This window comes from Pleurodeles waltl, chromosome 7, assembly GCF_031143425.1.
Source record: "Pleurodeles waltl isolate 20211129_DDA chromosome 7, aPleWal1.hap1.20221129, whole genome shotgun sequence".
Lineage (NCBI taxonomy): Eukaryota > Metazoa > Chordata > Amphibia > Caudata > Salamandridae > Pleurodeles > Pleurodeles waltl.
Genome location: NC_090446.1, coordinates 68,137,348 through 68,157,706, shown reverse-complemented (window position 1 = coordinate 68,157,706; position 20,359 = coordinate 68,137,348). Strand labels below are relative to the sequence as shown.

The following is a 20,359-nucleotide window of genomic DNA, read 5'->3' as shown; positions in this document are numbered from 1 at the left end:
TCAAAAGATCAATCTGTTACCGTCTGCCTATGGATAAAACTCAAACTCAAAGGAATCAATTATCACGGATGAAGGTCCAACATTACTGCTCATCAGCAGGGGGCTGATTGAAGGAACTTGTGCTTGTCTTGTCTCTTTTGAGTGGGATCTGTGGTTCTCCAACATGACAGCTTGAGTCCTATCTTGCTAGAAAACAATGGAGCCATTGGGGGGCAGTTCCTCCGACTTCCCTGAACTGATGAAAGTGAATGACTGGGAGATGGTATGTAATTTCAGAAAATATGGCATTATATGCAAAGCTGGCCTACTGGTGTTTAAAGCTAAATGAAGAAAATCTAAGCTGTAAATTTGTGTTTTAGTCAGAATCCAGCCTGCACCTGGTCGAGTAAATTATTGTTTCCCAAACAGCCTGACAACAGACAACCTTACTCTTTGCAACTTGTTGATTACAAATAGAAACGTCCACAAAACACATGGTTCGGTCAATATATACTTTTAAAATAGAAGCTCAACATGGAAAACACTATATTTAAATGGAGAAATAAACTGACAAAAATGTGTAGTGATTGAATTCAATATAAAACAGCAATAGTTTTCTGTTCTTTGAAGTAGACACTAATGTTGACCAGACAATATATACTGCAGTATTCTCAGCTTTTAATAATAACTTGGCAGCCTGTAAATTAAACACATCTTTTAAAGACATGTGTTGCTAGGAGTCTAGGAAATTACAAACCTATGATAAAATGTGCCTGCACTTAGGACCTCAATAAACCACTCATCTTTCTATCGGGCTGTTTGCAATGTCACTCCAAGTCCTTTACTGACTCATAGCCTTGTAATTCACTGCCACTAACCTTTCACTGTCCATATCTTCGTCCCAGAAAAACATCTGCTTTATTTTTGTTACAGCGAATTCAACGATCTCTTCTCCTTTAGGTGTTCAACATGATCCGACCTGGTTATTTTGGGGGCTACCCTTACCAAACGGAAGACCAGGTGGAAATGCACTGCCCATCGTTATCCCGGAGACGCAGTTCCATCACGCCATGGTGGCCTCAGAGAGACCCTGACGTTTATAGCTTGGTGCAGGTAGAGTGTACATTGTAATACAACTTCACACTTTCACTCATGTCAAAGCCCTCACTGGGTGCAAGGAGCAAATTGTACACTAACAATCATTCACCCACAGATGGAGACTTGGACCCCTCATTGACCCCTGGGAGCAGTCTATACAAATTATCATATTATCACCCGGGGTGAGTCTTAGAGTCCCACTGTGTATCAAATCACAATCTTATCTAAAGAGAGAGAGGTAGAGCCCCCACTGAGTGCAGAGGGCAGCCTGTGCATCAAATCACAATCTTATCTAAAGAGAGTGAATTAGAGCCCCTGCTGAGTGCAGAGAGCAGCCTGTGCATCAAATCACAATCTTATCTAAAGTGGGTGAGTTAGAGCCCCACTGAGTGCGGAGAGCAGCCTGTGCATCAAATCACAATCCTATCTAAAGAGATTGAGTTGGAGTCCCACTGAGTGCAGAGAGCAGCCTGTGCATCGAACCACAATGTTATCTAAAGAGAGCGAGTTAGAGCCCTCACTGAGTGTTGAGAGTAGTTGGTGCTTCACCTCACATTCACATCCACGGTTAGTGTGTCGTGGTGCTCACAGAATGAAAGGAACAGGCCAGTGCTTAATTTGCAACTAAATAAGTGCCAGGGTCCTAGGCATTGCTGCCCCCCTTGCCACATGCCACTATAAAGCTCCCTACTAAACCTCACACTCCTATATATGTGACAATTTGGACACTTCCAGGCCACCAGAAGTGGTAAGAATGGCCTAGATGCTCTAGAATTATTTTTAAAATATGTATTTATTTGATAAACGGATGTAATGCATACAAAAACAGATAGACTGTCATAAGTAAGCAAACACCGGCACAAATTAATCACTGGAGAGGACTATACACTTCTTCACACTGATACCCAAGGAGGAGTCCAGAATGAGTGCAGTGAGCAGTCTGTACCTCACATCTCATTTTGATCTACAGAAGGAGTACTATAGACCTCAGAAGGAGTGTTATCGCCCTCATAGAGTGCTGGAAGGAGTCTGTATATCACCTCACATCCTTACCAACAGAGGGCCTGTAAGAGCCCTCAACTAGTTCAGAAAGAAGTCTGCATGTTCCATCTTCTTGTCCTCTACAGAGGGAGTGTTTGAGCCCTCAGTGAGTTCAGGGAATAGATTGTGCTTCTCCTCACATTCTTATCCATATAACAAGAATAAAAGTCCTCACTGAATGCAGGGAGCAGTCTGTACATTCCCTCACGCAGTTAACTTCTGAAAGAAGGTTGGAGCCCTCATTGTGTTCAGAGAGCAGTCTGTACTTCTTATTGTGCTGTCACCCCAGAGAGAATTTTTAGGGCCCTTATTGTGCGCTGGGGGCAGTCTCTACATCACTGATCTCTAGAAAGACTTCTAGAGCACTCACTTATGGACAGATATACGGAGCATTTTTCCGGGCCGTTTGTGACTGGAATAATGCTTTTTTTCTATGTACCAAAGCAAAATGCGACTCGGTAACTTGTTTATCAAATTACATTTTGCTTTTGCGATTCGGTACGAGGAAGGAGCGTGTTCAGGGCGTCCCGTCCTAATTCCAAATCTCACTGGCATGTGAGAATGTTTTGGGACCATGAATATGAATGCAAAACATTCGCAGTTACCACCAACTTTAAGTGGTAACTATTCGTAAACAGGGAAGGGGTTCTCAACGGACCCCTTTTCCTTTGTGAAAGGGGCGCAAAACTTTTTTCAGAGCAGGCAGTGCTCCCATAGACTACTGCCTACTCTGAAAAAATGAAATGAAAACTTCTCATATTTTGTTGTAATGCATCCCATTTTCCTTTGAGGAAAATGCCCTGTTTTGAAAAAAAGACCCTGCTTTATTTAAAAAGCAGACACAGACATGGTGGTCTGCTGTCCCCGGCAGGCCTCCATCCCTGTGAGTGCGGCCATTCCCAATGGGGTCACGAATTGCGACCTACCTTATGAATATTGATGAGGTAGGTCATTTGCGACCCCATTGGGAATCGCAAACAGTGTGCTTTACACTGTTGTACATTTTGTTTCGCGACTCGCAATTTGCAATTCCTAAACGGATTGCAAATTGTGAGTCTGAGAACAAAATGTCATACATCTGGCCCTTAATTCAGTGTTTGAAGTGTACGTTACCGAACTCTGCCACCCACAGGAGGGTTAGAGCCCTCATTGAGTTCAAGATGAAGTGTATGAGTCGCTCACAGTGTGACCTACAGTTGATTCCAGAGCTCTCAGAGAGTATGGGGAGCAATTTATACATCACCTCCCACCCAGTAATGAGTGAAAGCCATCTCAGACTTTCACCACCTCATGTAGTAAAACAAGTGTTCTCAGCATCACCTCATACTCATTCACAGAGTAAGTGTTTGAGGCTCAACTGAATCAATTATGTAGTGAGCACATCTCATCACACTGTCACCCCAGAGAAAGTGCTAAAACAGACACTGAGTTCAAGGGGTAGTCTATACAACTTCTCACACTGTCACCTCTAGCAGGAGTGTTAAATGCCTTTGGCGAGTACAGGTGAAGATCTGCACATTCTCTCACACTTTCGATTCTAGGGGGAGTTTTAGACCACTGATGAGTTCATGAAGCATCCTGCACATCTCCACACACGGTCAACTCTCACTGAATGCAGGGACCAATTTGTACATCTTCTCACATAGTCAACTCTCATGAAAAGCAGGGATCAATCTCTGTATCTCCTCGTCTAGTCAACTCTCATTAAATGCAGAGAACAGTCTGTGCACCTGCGTGCCCAATTAACACTCATTGAATACGAGGAGATGTGTGTGCATCTCCTCGTACAGTCAACTGTCACTGAATGAAGGGTCTGTAATCTCCTTGCTGAATCACCTCTCTTTGAATGCAGGGAGAAGTCTGCATCTTCTTGCACAGTCAACTTTCATTGAATGCAGGGAGTTGTTGAATTTCCTTACACAGTATACGATGATTGAATGCAGAAAGCAATCTCTTCATCTCCTTGCATATCCACCTCTAAATTAATGCATGAAACAGTCAGCACATCTCTTCATCCTCTCAGTGTGAGCTTTAGTGCTCACACATTCATTAACAGATATAGAGCTGTCACTACGTTTCGGTGCTGCCTATGTGCCACCTTGCACTGACACCCCCTCAGTGAGTGCTGGTTGCACTATGTGCATCACTTCACAGGCACTCGGTGAGTGTCAGAGTTCTCACTCTGACACACTGTAAGTAAACGTGTGAAGTGATGTACAAAGGTCCTCCTGCACATTATCAAGGCTCTAAAAGTGCACTTACTTTTAGAGAGGGCTATAGCAGTGAGTCAGAGTCCTCATCCAGTGTAGGGAGCCATCTATCCATCACTTCACACTCACTAACTCTGTTCTCACACTGAGCGAGAACTTGGCTTCATTTAATGTAGGAACAGTGTAGATCACATCACTCTGCCACTGACAGAGCTACGTGCAGAGAGTCAGTCAATAAGTTCAGTACTGACCCATGCCCAATTAAAAAGTCTCTTGCTAGAGACAATACCTCAGTCTGACCAAGAAGAAAGGGATGATACAGTCCAAGGAATAACATGTTTGTTTCATGCTTTGCAGCACTTTCTTTGGCCAAAATGATTGTTCTAGTACCGAGTGTTAACAAAACTTGGCTCAGTTGTTGATGCTCCGCTCTGCTTGGCTGTCAATACATTGTTCAACTACCAGCCTCCCAAGGATGCCTCACCGGCAACACCTCAGGCTCATCGCGGGGCTCCGCACCATTCACCAGGAAGACTTTGTCTTAAAAAATGCACACACAGTAATGAAAAGGACCCTCTTCCAGTACTGTCTCCAGTGCCACTCAAAATTCCTGTGGACGGCCAGGAACTGTGTAATCTCTGACACTTCCCTGCCCACGATGACACCATGTGCGATACCCGCCCACCTTCTAGTCAAAGAAGACTCTACAGTAACGACGCAAGCGTAGGTATGCGCATAAACAGGCTCAGAGACAGGTTTCAGATGACATGCCCAATACTTAGGGGGACAGAGTGTTGGGGCACTAGAAGCTGACCTTTCAGATGCACAGCCCCTCCAGTGCAGAGATGGTCTTCTCCTCTGGCTCCTCAAAGCCACAGACGTGAACATGCACCATAAGTATGGTCCTCGCCGATATATAAATCAGTCCAGGACATTGGTCCCTGAGCTGAGGCACAGCACTGCTCCCAAGTGTGTCAGGTGTTGAGGTTCTTCCCTGAAAAAAGCCAGCAGACCACCACAAAGCTTATTGGCCATGTTTGTCACTGACCAAGGTCTTTGGAGCTGACTGTGCCCCCTCCTCCGGGGATCAAGCCAGCTTCCTGTCGAGCCCAAAGATACTTCACAAGTCCAGGGATCTTTGACACCAAAAGGCCTCTCTGCCCAAATAGAGACCCACGGTAGTGCCAAATTCTAAAGTCTAACTTCCTTTGGCCCCGAAAGCACACTTGGTGCTAAAAACACCTTTGACGAATGGCTTTGAAGCATTATAACAACCTACCTTCAGCGACTGCAGAAGGAGCTAAATGAATGGCAAAAGTGTATGTTCATTTATTAGCAGACCAGCAAAATCCCCACTAAGCTTCTTAAAAACGCCAACAGGGACTTTGCCACTAAAGAGGAGGCTAACCTTTGAGAGGGAAATTGCAGTGGAGCCTCCTCCATCTCCCAAGCACAAAAGATGCAGAGACAGGGCCTCTATCCTTATCCATATTACACCTCATGCTCCACCTCCTCTTTTTCTACTGCTCTTCTTCTACCGCCTCTTCCTCCACACCTCCACCACCAACACATACGTCCCCTCGATAATACTCTCCCGAGGAATCACCCCACTCCTCTTACACATAGATAATTTGACACCTACAGTGCACTTTATGACCTGATGCCTACTGATGACCCATGTGCTGGATGACTATAATTTCAATACATGAGGGGGCAATACAAATTTCAGTACCGTACCCAGATAGGCCTCCCCGTCCTCCAAAGATGGTACCAAAGACTATCATGAAGAGATACAGAGGGTGGATACGTATCACAAGATGGATGATGACCTCCTGGTGGAGATGCTGTCTAAGACCTGGTGCACAGTACAGTTCCTGCTTATGCTCCAAACCATCACAGACATCTTCAAAAAGCTGTGAAAGTGAGGATAGTAACACCCTGGGTGGTCAAAAACAAAAGCCCTCTCCCAGCAACCACCTTATATACATGGTCAAGTACCCCCTGACTCCCCTCGTAGTCCACACAATACTTAAGCACACAAATGCCCAGACCACAGGAAATGCTCCTCCTCCTCTACCCACTAGACAAGGAAAGCAAGTAAACATATGCATCAGGGAAGTGGGTAGCATTGCAGACAGCCCTACACTGGAGAATCACCAACTTCCATTTGCCTTTTCTCCCGATACAACAGGGCACATGTTGATGACATTCAGGATCTCCTTAACCATCACCCCGAGAAGCTTAGGCAAAAAGAAGAGGAATTGGTGTTGGAAGAGAAGACAATCTCTAATGCTAACATCCTCACTGCCCTAGATGCAGCTGACACTACAGCACTGAGGTGGAGGTACGCTGCCACACCTGGTTCCATGTCTCTGTTTTTAAACCTGAAGTGCAACAGCATCTGCGCAACCTACCATTCGACGGCAAAAACCTTTTTTCCCCTGAAGGTTGACCAAATGCTGGAAAAAATGTAAACGGACACAGTCACTGCCAAGGCCATGGGTGCCCTTCAAACATCTCCCTTCAGGGCATCTATTCAGAGGCAGCAAAACAGGACATGTAGTTAAGACTACCTCTACAAATACTCCCCCCATCCACCAGCAGTCACTATAGAACTACTCCAGGGGAGTCTCCAGGGGCAACAATAACAGGGACAGGGGTAAAGAAAACTGTGGATAAGGGATCTCCATCTCCAAACAGGGACTCCCCTACCTTCCTCCTATCACATCTGTCAGTGAAAATCTCCAAGATGTTCTCCCCCTCTGGCAGGAAATCACATCAGACAAATGGTTATTAGCCGTTGTTCAGTATAGCTACTCCTTAGAACTTTTTGTACCGCCAACCAACATTCAGCCCTGCAGCATGTTCTTAGCAGAGATCATCTCAATCTTTTAGAGGAAGAGGTCCAAGCACCCTTTTAAAAGGGTTCCATAGAAGCAGAACCCATGCACCAACTGGGCAAAGGGGTGTACTTTTCTCATTCCAAACATAGACATCTCACTCTCACCCATTCTGCCTCCAGCAGGTGTGTTCTTTTAGAACAGTTCTGCATGACGATGCTGGAGGATGTGATCCCTCTGCTCCATAGCAAGATAATTACATGGCAGCATTATACCTCATGTATGCTTATTTCCACATCCCCACACATCCTGCCCAACAAAGCTACCTGTGTTTCAGGGTACATGGTTGGCATTACCAATTCCAAGCACTTCCCTTAGCATCACCATTGCCCCAAGGGTCTTTACAAAGTCCCTGGTGGTGGTAGCAGCCCACTCAGGAGAGGGGTGGGCATTCATATTTCCCATGTCTCAATGACTGGCTGATCAAGAGTTCAAGCAGCCAATAGTGTCTCTATTATACACAAGCGACCATCTTCATTTTTCACAACCTTGGGTTTACCATAAATGTGGCCAAGTTCCATTTACAACCCCTTCAAATCCAATCTTTTCTAGGGGAGGTATCGAACTTGGTTGCTGGCAAAGCCCACCCAAGCTCTCAAAGGGTCACATCCTTCGGTCATCGAGGACCTCTTTTTCAGCCACAATGTTGCCTTAGTCAGAACTGTAATGCGCCTGATGGGCATGATGGCCTCATATATTGATATCATCATAAATCGCTATCATACCCAAGCCCGGTACACATGCACCCGGTGCAAAAGTGTCTTTTAGAACAGTGGTCACAGGCTGATTGTCAAATGGTGAATGTAGTGTGGTAAAGGCCAACCTGTATCGTTGTAGAAAACAACTACAACTTGTTGCGAGGATGGCGTTTCCAAGAATTCACAAGTCACCATTACTGCAGATGCCTCGCAAGCCCGGAGACGACTGACCTGAATAAGGTCACAGTGTAGGGTGCTTGGACCCCAAGGAACAGATTCATCACATGAACTACCACAAGCTTCTGGTGATACACCTTGCACTGAAAACTTTACTACAACGCATCAAAGGCAAGGTATTTCTGGTCACGACAGACAACATAAATGTCATGTACTACCTACAGTAGCAGGTTGACAGCAGCTCATTCTCACGTTCTTTGCTAGATCAGGAACCCTTGCATTTTGTGCTCCACCACCTCATTCACTTGATGGAACAATACTTTCCAGGAGTGGACTTCTCTCCAGCAGATCTGTTAAGCAGAACTCATCAACAAGGCTGTGAGTGAACTCCACTTGCAGGTCCTGCATCAGCATTTCCAAAGTTTGGGCACCCCGAGAATGAAAAATAGTTAGAGTCTGCCCCCAAGTACCCGAACTGACAGTATGTATGCAATACAGGATCAACTGGTCAGGGATATTTGCTTACACATTCTGCCTCACCTGTTCCTTCCATGTGTGCTGTGGAAGATGCAGCAAACATCAGACTCTCACCTCAGTAGCCCCCACCTGGGCTCGACAGGCCTAGTACTCAGCCCAGTTCTAAATGTCGGTGATCCCATACAAAAGGCTTCCCAACAGGCCAGACCCTCAAAGCAGGAACTATAGTCGTATAAGGTATCCAGATCCCAAGAAAGCCAATCTAGTGATCTGGCACCTGAAGTCTTCCATTCTGCAGCCTGGGTTACCATCAGGAATGCATGGGCATCCTGTGGGAGTCTCGCAGGCCCACCACACGTGCATGCCATGCAGCAAAGTGGAAATTATGTGTCCACTACTGCATTGACAACAAGCCAGGCCACGTATAGCCTGCTACCTAATATTTTAGCTACTTGCTCAAACTTCAAAAGTCACTGCTATCCTACCCCTCGATACAGCTCCATCTGGCACCCAAAGTTGCATATATGAGAAACAGGGAACCTACTTCCCTCCTCTGTATATAGCTGTAACCAAGGCACTAAAAGGGTAATTCCTCCCAGAGTTCCCCCAGCACAATATTTTCCTTACCAGGCTCATGTGTCCATCTTTTAAGCCTTTACAATATCGGCCTCTCCAGTATTTTTCATGGAAGGTAGCATCCTAGTTGCGATTACTGCTTAGCAATGCAATGCCTCGTGCTGCAAAAGCCCTTCACCCAAATTCACAAGGACAGAGTAGTGATCAGGACAAACCCTAAATTCCTTCCTAATTTAGTGTCTCCTTTCCACCGTAGCCAGACCATAGACCTCCCAGTGTTCTTTCTCCAACCAGATTGGGTAGCGAAGAGGGCGCTTTATACTCTAGATGCCAAGTGCACCTCATGTACTACACAGAAAGAACAAAACCTTCTCGCAAAGCATACCAGCTGTTTGCAGCCTTTGAAAAACCCAACAAGAGTCAACTAATATTTAAAGCAGGAATTGTAGATAAATAGTCAAGTGCATTCAAACTTCCTATCAAAAATCCAAGTGAACACTCCTTATCACTCCCAGTGCACAGTCTACGCTTCAGAAGGCCGAAAACATGGCCTTCTTAGGGAACATTCCCCTAGATGTCATATGTAAGATGCTCCCTGTTCACCCCCACACACTATTTTGTGGATGTGCTAGCCAAACAGCAGGCTATGGTTAGCCAGACTGTCTTAAGGACCTTATTTCAGACACCTGCATTATCCACACACTATCCACCGCTTATGGAAGGGTGCTGCTTTACAGTCTATGTAGAGCATGTGTATCTACAACAATGCTGGCTATTGAGTGAACATTTTAAGTATCTATTTATAGCATGCAGTGCTATAGATTCATGTGCTCCCACCCTCCTCCCCATATGTGTGATTCTGATCACAGATCTCTTCTCTCTTTCAGTTAGTATCTCTGCATACAATACTCATGTACATCATATAGTGTTCACTCAGCGCTCCCAGCAACTCTGACCAGTTGTGCAAAAAACAATCTAACATGGACTTTGTGCCCGTGCATATTGCAAACTAACAGAGGAGTTCATATACCTCATTAGTCAAAAGACTACTTTGGAGAGAACAACATGCAAAAGACTGAGTCTAACACTAGATTGCAAGAGTATGCAGAGCATGTGAATATACAGCACTGCATGCTACAAACAGGTGCTTATGGGGGTAAGTAACAATTTCCTTCTACCTCTGAAGCCACTTTCATCTTTCCCTACAGGCCATGGGCATAAAGATGATAACCAACGCTAACATACGGCAGCCAGCAAAATGTCCTAAACCCACTATATACATGAATCAAAACGCCAGACTTCCAGGAGCTCCTGCAGGTGGTGGTGTTGGAGGAATTGATCTGGCTGACCGTAGGACTGTCTCTTACGGTAAGTAGCCCCTGTCCCTTTTCTCCTTCCATTACTTTATTCACTCCTCATTGCTCCATCACTTTCCGCTTCATATGACAAACATCCTTTTAGGTTTCACCTACTGACAGCTTTACCTGTCTGCCAGGGGGTATTGTCACCACACACATATACATAAGGCATGAATATATAACAATAGAATATATAGAGAAGGATATTTGGACATCCAGTGGCTACTTTGGTTTAGCTGGCTTTTGCAAATAGATCACAAGGTGGTCCATTAGCATTGGCATCGGGCCAGGACATTTAGCAGATGGTAACCTCTGAAAAGTACTGCCTTTTGCCATTTGTACACAGATACACACAAAAAAATCAAAATGCCCTGCCACCACCCCAGCACACACACACACATTCATGAACTCCCTTATACTGAACCTAAGCCTGACCCCACTGCTGTGGCCTGTTGCTCAATTGATTGTTCCAGTGTTGCTTTGTTGTCCCTGAGAAACTTCTTTAAATAATTGACTGAGGGAACTATCACAGTGACACACTTAGAAAATGTCATGTAGAAAATATAAGCCAGTCCATATATGGTGACTAGATGTTTCCAAGTCACTGAGACTATAATTCCCAGAATGCACTGATATGTTAAAGCAAAGTCCAGGAAAGGAAGAGTGGTGTCCAGCCAAAATGGGGCCATCTGGTCACCTTAGGCAACTCAGCAAAAATTCCAGCCTACACTTTGCTATGCACTGCATGTTCAAAAAAACTGCTTGCAAAACCCATTCCTAGCTGTTAAGGGTTATTACGAGGCTTTCCAAAGATAAACTGCCACTAAGGGAAACAAGACGAACAGTAGAGTTATTGTGTTAGTGCCACAGGACTTTCTGAACGAAAAGGCACTGCACTCTCAAGCCCAAGGTAACTTTGCATTTGTCTATAATAAACCATTTTAAGTGCTACTTTCTTCAGTGACTGGTTTCTATCTATGCTGAGTGCATTATTGCTTTATCTGAGCTTTTTTTTTTTATTTCACTATCCACATACCTAAAAGAAGGGCGCAACAAGTTCTGCTCTGAACTAGACACCACCTGGATTTGCTATGTTTGTTCACCCATCATCAGTGGGAGGCATCTTTGCTGCCTCAAACAGTGCACGCACCTATAGTTCACCCTTAGCTTCTTTACCAACTGCTGTGCCAATCTCCCCCTCCCAGCAGTGCAATTGTCAATGCTCTTTCACTGTCCTGCAGTTTAGGACTGGCGTTAGGCAAGACCTTCTGGTTTTATTGATATATATACATATTGTACTGACTTGTATGCCAGCCCTCTTAATCCATTGTTCTTTTGTTGTGTTATTCCCATTTTGATTTTGCCCACTACAGCTTACAGCATGGGGCAATGAGTAGGCCCACCAGGGGTGGTGCCAATAAATGCATTAAGTAAAACAAGTTTTTATATATTTTAAGTGTAGTAGCTAACTGAGTGTTTCTGTGATTGAGCGAGGACTGCTCCTGAGGCAGCCAGGTGGGCCTGCAGGGCTTACAGTAGCAAAATTGTCACCAGGCAGAGTCAGATTCCCAGCGATGCATGCACTTAAGTGTGCATGTCAGGTTGGGCAGTGGCCTTCTTTCGGCCAATCAGATGTGCACTAAGTCTGCAACACAGCCCACTTTAGTCAGCTGGGGATGCCTCAAAGGCGCAGCCACCGGCCTCAGTATGAGCAGTGACGTCCCCTGCCCCAGCCAATCCTAGCGCTGCAGCAACAGCAGGAGCAGTGCCAGGATTGGCTTAGACTGAGAGGCAGCATGTTACAAGGTGCCTGCATTCAGAATTCTACTGGTGCCGTGTTTGAATGTGCATGGTGGTGCACGTGACAAGAGGGTGTGTGGGGTTGTGGGAGGAGGCTGTCCCTCTCCCTAGTGTCCAGTCCTTTTTTGTCATTTACGTGATGCAGCACGAGGAGATAAGCCACAACGAGCGTTGGTTGATCCAGAAAACAGAACGGAGTTGTCTTAGTTTGTCATTGAGTTTCCTTCCACAATCCACACAGGTAAGTAAGTATTTTAAAAAATTAGTTAGCGTGATGAAATAATGATGTATTCCGATTTGTATTCCAGGGATCATGTTGTTTATGATGTAGTTCAACTATGGTAGTTGGCTCTTTTTCAGCATCGGAGCCCGTGGACTCCCTCCCCCACAGGACCACGAGGTGCTCACTTCCCTCGGTCCAATCAGCCTCCCAGCAGGGAATTCAAAATATCCTGACGCATCAGGTGCCATACAGTCCTAGCCTAGAGGCCAAGACCCATTCAGGTGTGCTGCTCCCGGGAGGGCCACTCATTTAGGTGCAGATCCTCCATAAAGTCCTTGTCATCAGGGTCGAGAGTAAGGAGGATCATTCTGGGAAGTAATGAACTCTGAGCCCCCTCTCCAAAGGGACCCAGGTGCCGACCTTCACCTCTGTGCCGACAGTGAGTGACTGACAAGGTGCACATTTAGGCCTCTTAAGTCCTAAGCATGTGCCGGTAGCAATTTTTTACGAGGGCCCACTGCATCTGATAGATAATATGTCCGTCTGGTGCTACCTAAATGAATGACTACTGTCTTAAATATGTGCATCCTCATTTATAGGTTATAAAGTTAGATTTAATTTTTGTTCAGCATTACTAACCCTAGTTTGGCCCTCTCCCACATGAATGGTGAATAAACAGCAGTAATCATACATAAAGTGTATTTCTTGGGCACTACATTGGTCCCAGTGCAGCCTCCTACCAGTGTTGCTTGCCACATATTGGATGTTTAGCATTACCTGGCGTAAGGGTTAGCATTTTATCTACCTGATAAAGATGAAAAGCTGACATTGCTTTTACATTTCTGGATGATTTTAAATATTCAACATCACAAAATAAAATGATGGACGGAGTGCTGAAACTTTTCAACCACACACCCCCAGTCACAGATCTGGGTTTAATCCATCAATTCTTTTCCTCACCATGCCACCCCAGTTTGGACCCAGCCATATGCAAATTAGTCTTGACCCTGCTCCCCAGGGAAACAGTTCAGCCGAACTGCCAGGCGAGGTCCTCCCTTGACCTGGAAACAAGCATCCTGGGACCGGTTTCAGGGTATTACCCTTCATCAGCCAGGCTAGCTTGAATCCAGTTGCACAGTGAGCAAGGGACCCACGTTTGGGCATACCCTTGCCACTTAGAGCGCACAAGGCAACATCACAAAATAAAATGATGGACGGAGTGCTGAAACTTTTCAACCACTCACAGATCTGGGTTTAATCCATCAATTCGTTTGCTCACCATGCAACCCCAGTTTGGACCAAGCCATATGCAAATCAGTCTTGACCCTGCTCCGCATTGGAACAGTCTAGCCCAAACTGCCAGGCAGAGTTCCTCCCTGGACCGGAAACAAGCATCCAGGGACTGGTTTCAGGGTATTACCCTTCATCAGCCAGGCTAGCTTGAATCCAATGGCACAGTGAGCAAGGGACCCACGCCTGGGCATACCCTTGCCACTTAGGGCACACAAGGCAACATCACAAAATAAAATGATGGACGGAGTGCTGAAACCTTTCAACCACTCACCCCCAGTCACAGATCTGGATTTAATCCATCAATTCTTTTGCTCACCATGCCACCCCAGTTTGGACCCAGCCATATGCAAATCAGTCTTGACCCTGCTTCCCATGATTTTGAATATTCAACTGATGGCAGCCATCTAGGGCTCTAACAGTATTGTCCAGGGTTGTTGTCACGAGGCGACTGTTTCACACCAAGGCCAACGCCTATGTTACAAGTAACGTTGGAACACTATCGCCGGTCATGTGTGTTTGGACAGGGAAGTTTCTGCCTCAAGAACACAGTTGTGCATGGCTCAGAGTGGCATGCTGAGTTGAAAAACAGTTGCACCTAAGGGGGAAGATACGGTATGAGACAAGATAGCAGATGTATGAGACCAGTTCAGAGCATCCCTTGCGCACTATTATCCTGTCCACTCCCTGCACTCACTTTATGATGGCATTGCATCCCTTTGTGAGGGACGCTGCTTCAGAGTGTTCTGAGCCTCCCAGACCAGCTGAAATAAAAAGCCAGGATTTTTGGAAGCAGCATCATAATATTGACTTCTGCTATCATTCTGACTCATAATGATAGCAGAACTCAATAATACGATGCTGCTTTAAAAAATTCTGGATTTATTGCAAGTGCGTTCGCTGACACTTACAAGGGACGGACTCTCATTTCCAACCCAGGAGAAAGTGTTGGTAACCATGATATCATTTTTGATGTGTATAATTTAGGCGTGTTTTAAAACTGCTCCTTGTGCAGAAGTTGATAAGTGCGAGTCTTAGTGCCGGCTCAACATCCTGTGTGATTCTGGGCAAAACACTTTCGGCCTCTGAAGAGTTTGGCGGATGGAAAACTTTGTCTGCCAAACTTGCGACAGGACCTAAGTTTACGCCTGCTGCCCTGCCGGGTAACAGGCTACAGCAGAGTCTCCGGCTCAAATCGAGCCGGCGGCAATGCTGTAGCTAGAAGGGTGCACCAGTAGCCTTGCAATGTTCACTGTCTGCAAAGTTGACAGTGAACATTACGATGGTGCTGGGCAGGTGGGGGCCCTGTACTGCCCATGCAAGTGCAAGCCCATGGGCAATGCAGGGGCCCCTCTGTGGTCCCCTGCACCTGTTCTCCGCCGGTGGTGTTACCACCATGAAAATGCTGGTGGAGAACGAGGTCGTAATCCCCAGGGCAGATTAGGATCTCTACCACCTCTAGACCACCGGGATCCAAGATCATGTTGGAGCTGGCGGTTCCCTGGCTGCTGGACCGCCAGGGTTGTTATGTGGTGGTCGAACGCCACACCCACAGCAGTCCAGACCACCACTGCGAAGGTGGCAGTTGTAAGACAGCCACACTCATCAGTCCCTTAATCTCCCTGTGTGGTTCCTACCAAAAATGAATGTGTTGTTGTGTAATGTAGCTGGGGATCACGTACAGTGCTCCAAAACCTATGGGGCGAGTTTGTGCTTTATAATACTGCAAAGAAAAAAATGAAGTGGATCCATTTAAATGGGGGTAAAGGATTGCAGTTGGCAAACAGCTTGTGTGTGGTATCTTCATAATTCCCCTAAACCACGTGAATTTCACAAAATTATGCTTCTTACCTACAGACAGCAAAATAACCGCTGGTGAAACTCTGCGCAGTAAATGCACACTACAATCAAAGCTTCACTGCAGGAGTGCTGAGTAGTTATCTAATTATCAGTCAATGCATTTTCAAAAAACTGCAGAACAGCGTGACTTAGATGTGGATAATTATTTAAAACAACTCTTTCCTCAATGTGTTAAGCACAACTTCATTTATTTTTCCAGGCAGACAGAGAGAATGCACATTTTTTATTTTCTCACCTAGTTTACAAATGCTTTAAAGATTCACCAAATGCTGCTAGCTCCGTGCCTCACCTGGACATTCATTAAAATCCAGGCTGCACAAGGCACATCAAAACTTTTACAAAGGAAAGCACGTTTTCAAGGAGCCTTTCTGGTCTGACACCTACTGTCTTCTACAAGTGTAAATTGCACATTGGACTTGGCTGTGACTGTCGTGCCCGCACATCTGGACAAGAATTTCCTCCTACAGCATAGTTTACAGCCCACCCCGAGCCCTGTGTGCTGTGTTGGTTTATGTCCTGACAAATGAAATGCGGTTGCAAAACATTTGCATTTTACCACCTACTTCAAGTAGGTAACCCATTCGCAAACGGGACTCCTTCCCCTTTGTGAATGCATGCAAAACCATTTTTTCAGAGCAGGCAGTGGTCTCACGGACCACTGCCTGCTCTTAAAAAATGAAAATAAATCTTTTCATTTTTCTTTTTTAAACACCTTCCGTTTACCTTTAAAGAAATTGGGCTGCATTTAAAGAAAAAAAAATGCTTTATTTAAAAGAGATCACAGACATGGTGGTCTGCTGAGCCCAGCAGGCCACCATCTCTGTGATTGTAGCCATTCACAATGGGTCGCAAATTGCATCCTACCTCATGAATATTAATGAGGTAGGTTGATTTGCAAGCCATTGGGAATCGCTAAATGAAACTCCTGGAGTTTCATACATTGAAATAGCGATTCACTAATTACGATTCGCAAAAAATCGCAATTAGGTAATTGCTATTGGAAAAATTGATACAATTGTCCCTAAATGCGAACAATAAAATTCAAGCTATTAGTCAAACCTTAAACATACAGGACCTTTTCATAACAGATTACCTAGGATGGCACCAATGCCTCGGGCTATAAGGACATCCGAGGAGGCCCCACTTACCTCTGATGGGCTGTGCTCTTGTGAATAGACCAGAGAGTTATCATAGGACACTGTGACAGATTACATTGTGTGATATTGATTGTAAGATTGTTATATCGATATAACTTACAAGTTATGTAAAAAACAGAAGACAAAAAGTGGCTTGCAAGCGATTCAGAACAAAAAATAGAAAATATTTTTGTAGTACAAGAATGCAGTGCATGCGCTTTGTGTGTTCACGTGTTAAATAATCGCCATAGGCTTTAAATATTTCAGTAAGGCATGCTTATTGCAATGTATGCAGAACTGCATGTTCATGTGCTAAATAATAGCCATAGGCTTTAAATATTACAGTAAGGCATGCTTACTGCAATGCATGCAGAACTGCTGTTAATTCCTGCGCTGCTTACAACAATGAACATTCTGTGACCAGCTTCCATTCTGTGCCCTGCGGTGAGGTTGCTTAAAGTGCCACTTACCATCAGCACCCTCAGGCCCGCTTCCAGAATGTGGAAGCGCATGTGCAGCCATTGAGTGAAGATCTGTGATGTGGGCTGCCATGATTGAAGGCTGCAGTGGTGCTGGAATGATTTTCAGAGTGAGATACAGGTGTCAATGTTGCGTGACTGACTGCAATCATAGGGATTGTGAAAAATACAAAGTTATCTCAAAGTCTGGAATGATGTAAGCAACAGGTTATTCAGTGTAACCACAGAACTTCATGTGGTTCTGTGGTTCAGTGGTTACACTGAATAACCTGCTACTTACATCATTGTCATATCTCTTAATTGATGTCACACACACACTTTCACAATTGCCTTATTAATCTTCTTGTTTTCTAGAATTTGCTTGAAAATGCACCATTTGACCACTCCTTTTTACAAAATGTTCTCGGGGGAGAACCCCCCATTGAACCCACATTAAGACCGTTTGGCTCGCTGGCTATGCTTGCTCACCAAAGGTCACCAGCCACCACTTCAGCCATTGGCTAACTACAATCTGAGTGATGACATTCAGCCATTATACAAGGAGAACATTCACACACAAAGTAATTCCCTTAAGTGCCAGGGTCTATTCTGGCAATGTTTGTGTTGTAAGAACAAAAGGATATTTTTGCGTTTCAACAATTTATTTTTTAGATTGAGACCCCAGCAGCTCTCCCAACTGGCAGGGTCAGTACAGGTCCCCCTGCCCAGCACCCTCGTAATGCGCACTGTCTGCTACCCCCTACGGGCAGCAGCATTGCCACCAGCTCGATTACAAGCCGGCGACAATGCTGCTGCCACTTTCCTGCTGGGCTGACTGGCAGTAACCTTGGTTTCCACCTGTCAGTCAAGCGGGAAAGTCATAATAGGTTCGGCAGGGAGGTCGCCACAACAGTGGCAGCAACCCTGTTGGGAGTCTGGCAGACGGGTGTTCCCATCAGCCAAAATATTAATTAGGGCCATAGTTTTGCAAACTCCATGACGAAGCAAATCAAGCATTGACCAAGCCAAAAAGTTGTCAGTCCACACCAGAGCTATCAGCTTTGCTAATGCGTGTTATTTATTAATTTCTTCAACATTTTATTTTTTTATTCTGTGGACACTCTGGATGTGTAGTATTTCTTTGTCTGCTTCTGTTGAAGAAACACATAAGAAGTCATTTAAGATTTACACCTGCGTTCTAGAACAGTGGTTTCCAACCTGTGGTCCGGGGACCCCTGGGGGTCCACAATGGCTCCTCGGGGTCCGCGACTGCTCAGAAAATTAAATAATATTAACAGATTAGTTCCCCAGATTTCAGCAATGACACAGTAGGGGGTCCCTAGATTCCAATAAAGATTCAGTGGGGATCCGCGGGCGCCAGTAATGATAAAGTGGGTGTCCACAGAAATTTAAAGGTTGGGAACCACTGCTCTAGAACATTAATACTTTTTTCTTAAGGTACTTGTGCTACTTTAATCCTGAAGGCCCTTATGTCTGTTTGGTTTGTTTTGCCACTTGCATGTTTCACTGGGACGCATGAAGTCACCAGCCTTGGACCCTTTTTTAGATTAACAAAAAAAACCTGTTATTATCTCACTTACCATCAAACAATAATTTAGCCAAGCCACCCAATATATAATTTAAAACATCCCATTGTAGAGTGTGTGGAATCCACCAGCCAATGACAAATGACATTATGGTGTCCGTCATAAAGTTCAGTATGCTGAACCATCACTTCCCAATATAGACTCAATTCTGTCAAAAACACATGGTGCTCATGGCAAGTACTTTACTTTATCTAGCTAAGTTTGAGACCCTTTGAAATACGTCTTAGCAGCGGAAGTTTCCATGGCAAACCAGATGTTGTTTAAAACGCTTCCTTACTTTTGAATCGAACAGGAAGAGATATGCTTTAAATAAATATCCTACCAATTTTAGGAAATACGTATTTTGCAGAGATTAGCATTTTAAGAGTCTCCATTTTAGTACGGCCATACACCTGCTGCGTGCACTAAAGACAACTTAACAGACTTAAATCTATTACTTGAACTGTACAAGGTCTCCATCTCAAAACTGGGCTTATGTCTGCATTACACAGCACGGTCTGACATGACGGCTGTATACGGAGTGCTGAACAATGCAAACACTCACCCCCAGTCACAGATCTGGGTTTAATCCATTGTTCTTTTGCTCACCATGCCACCCCAGTTTGGACCCAGCCATATGCAAATCAGTCTTGACCCTGTGCCACATGGGAACAGTCCAGCCCGAACTGCCAAGCCAGGTCCTCACTGGACCGGATACAAGCATCCTGGGACAGGTTTCAGGGTTTCACCCTTCATCAGCCAGGCTAGCTTGAATCCAGTGGCACAGTGAGCAAGGGACCCACGTCTGGGCATATCCTTCCCACTCGGGGCAACTTTAGCAACAGAAAAGGATGATGGACGGAGTGCTGAGCAATGCAAACACTCACCCCCAGTCACAGATCTGGGTTTAATCCATCGTTCTTTTGCTCACCATGCCACCCCAGTTTGGATCCAGCCATATGCAAATCAGTCTTGACCCTGTGCCACATGGGAACAGTCCAGCCCAAACTGCCAAGCCAGGTCCTCACTGGACCGTAAACAAGCATCCTGGAACCGGTTTCAGGGTTTCACCCTTCATCAGCCAGGCTGGATTGAATCCAGTGGCACAGTGAGCAAGGGACCCACGTCTGGGCATACCCTTCCCACTCGGGGCAACTTTAGCAACACAAAAGGATGATGGACGGAGTGCTGAACAATGCAAACACTCACCCCCAGTCACAGATCTGGGTTTAATCCATCGTTCTTTTGCTCACCATGCCACCCCAGTTTGGACTCAGCCATATGCAAATCAGTCTTGACCCTGTGCCACATGGGAACAGTCCAGCCCGAACTGCCAAGCCAGGTCCGAACTGGACCGGAAACAAGCATCCTGGGACCGGTTTCAGAGTTTCACTCTTCATCAGCCAGGCTAGCTTGAATCCAGTGGCACAGTGGGCATGGGACCTACGTCTGGGCATACCCTTCCCACTCGGGCAACTTTAGCAACACAAAA

At 45.4% G+C, this 20,359-nt stretch overlaps 1 protein-coding gene across 1 annotated transcript in view; it reads left to right on the top strand.

Moving 5' to 3' along the window:
* Nucleotides 1-20,359, top strand: part of LOC138303650 (alpha-2-macroglobulin-like) — a 219,124-nt gene that overhangs the window by 72,190 nt on the left and 126,575 nt on the right. Inside the window, 2 exon segments of the mRNA XM_069242953.1 lie at nucleotides 940-1,092; nucleotides 10,365-10,524. Coding sequence (XP_069099054.1) covers nucleotides 940-1,092; nucleotides 10,365-10,524 — 313 coding nt within the window.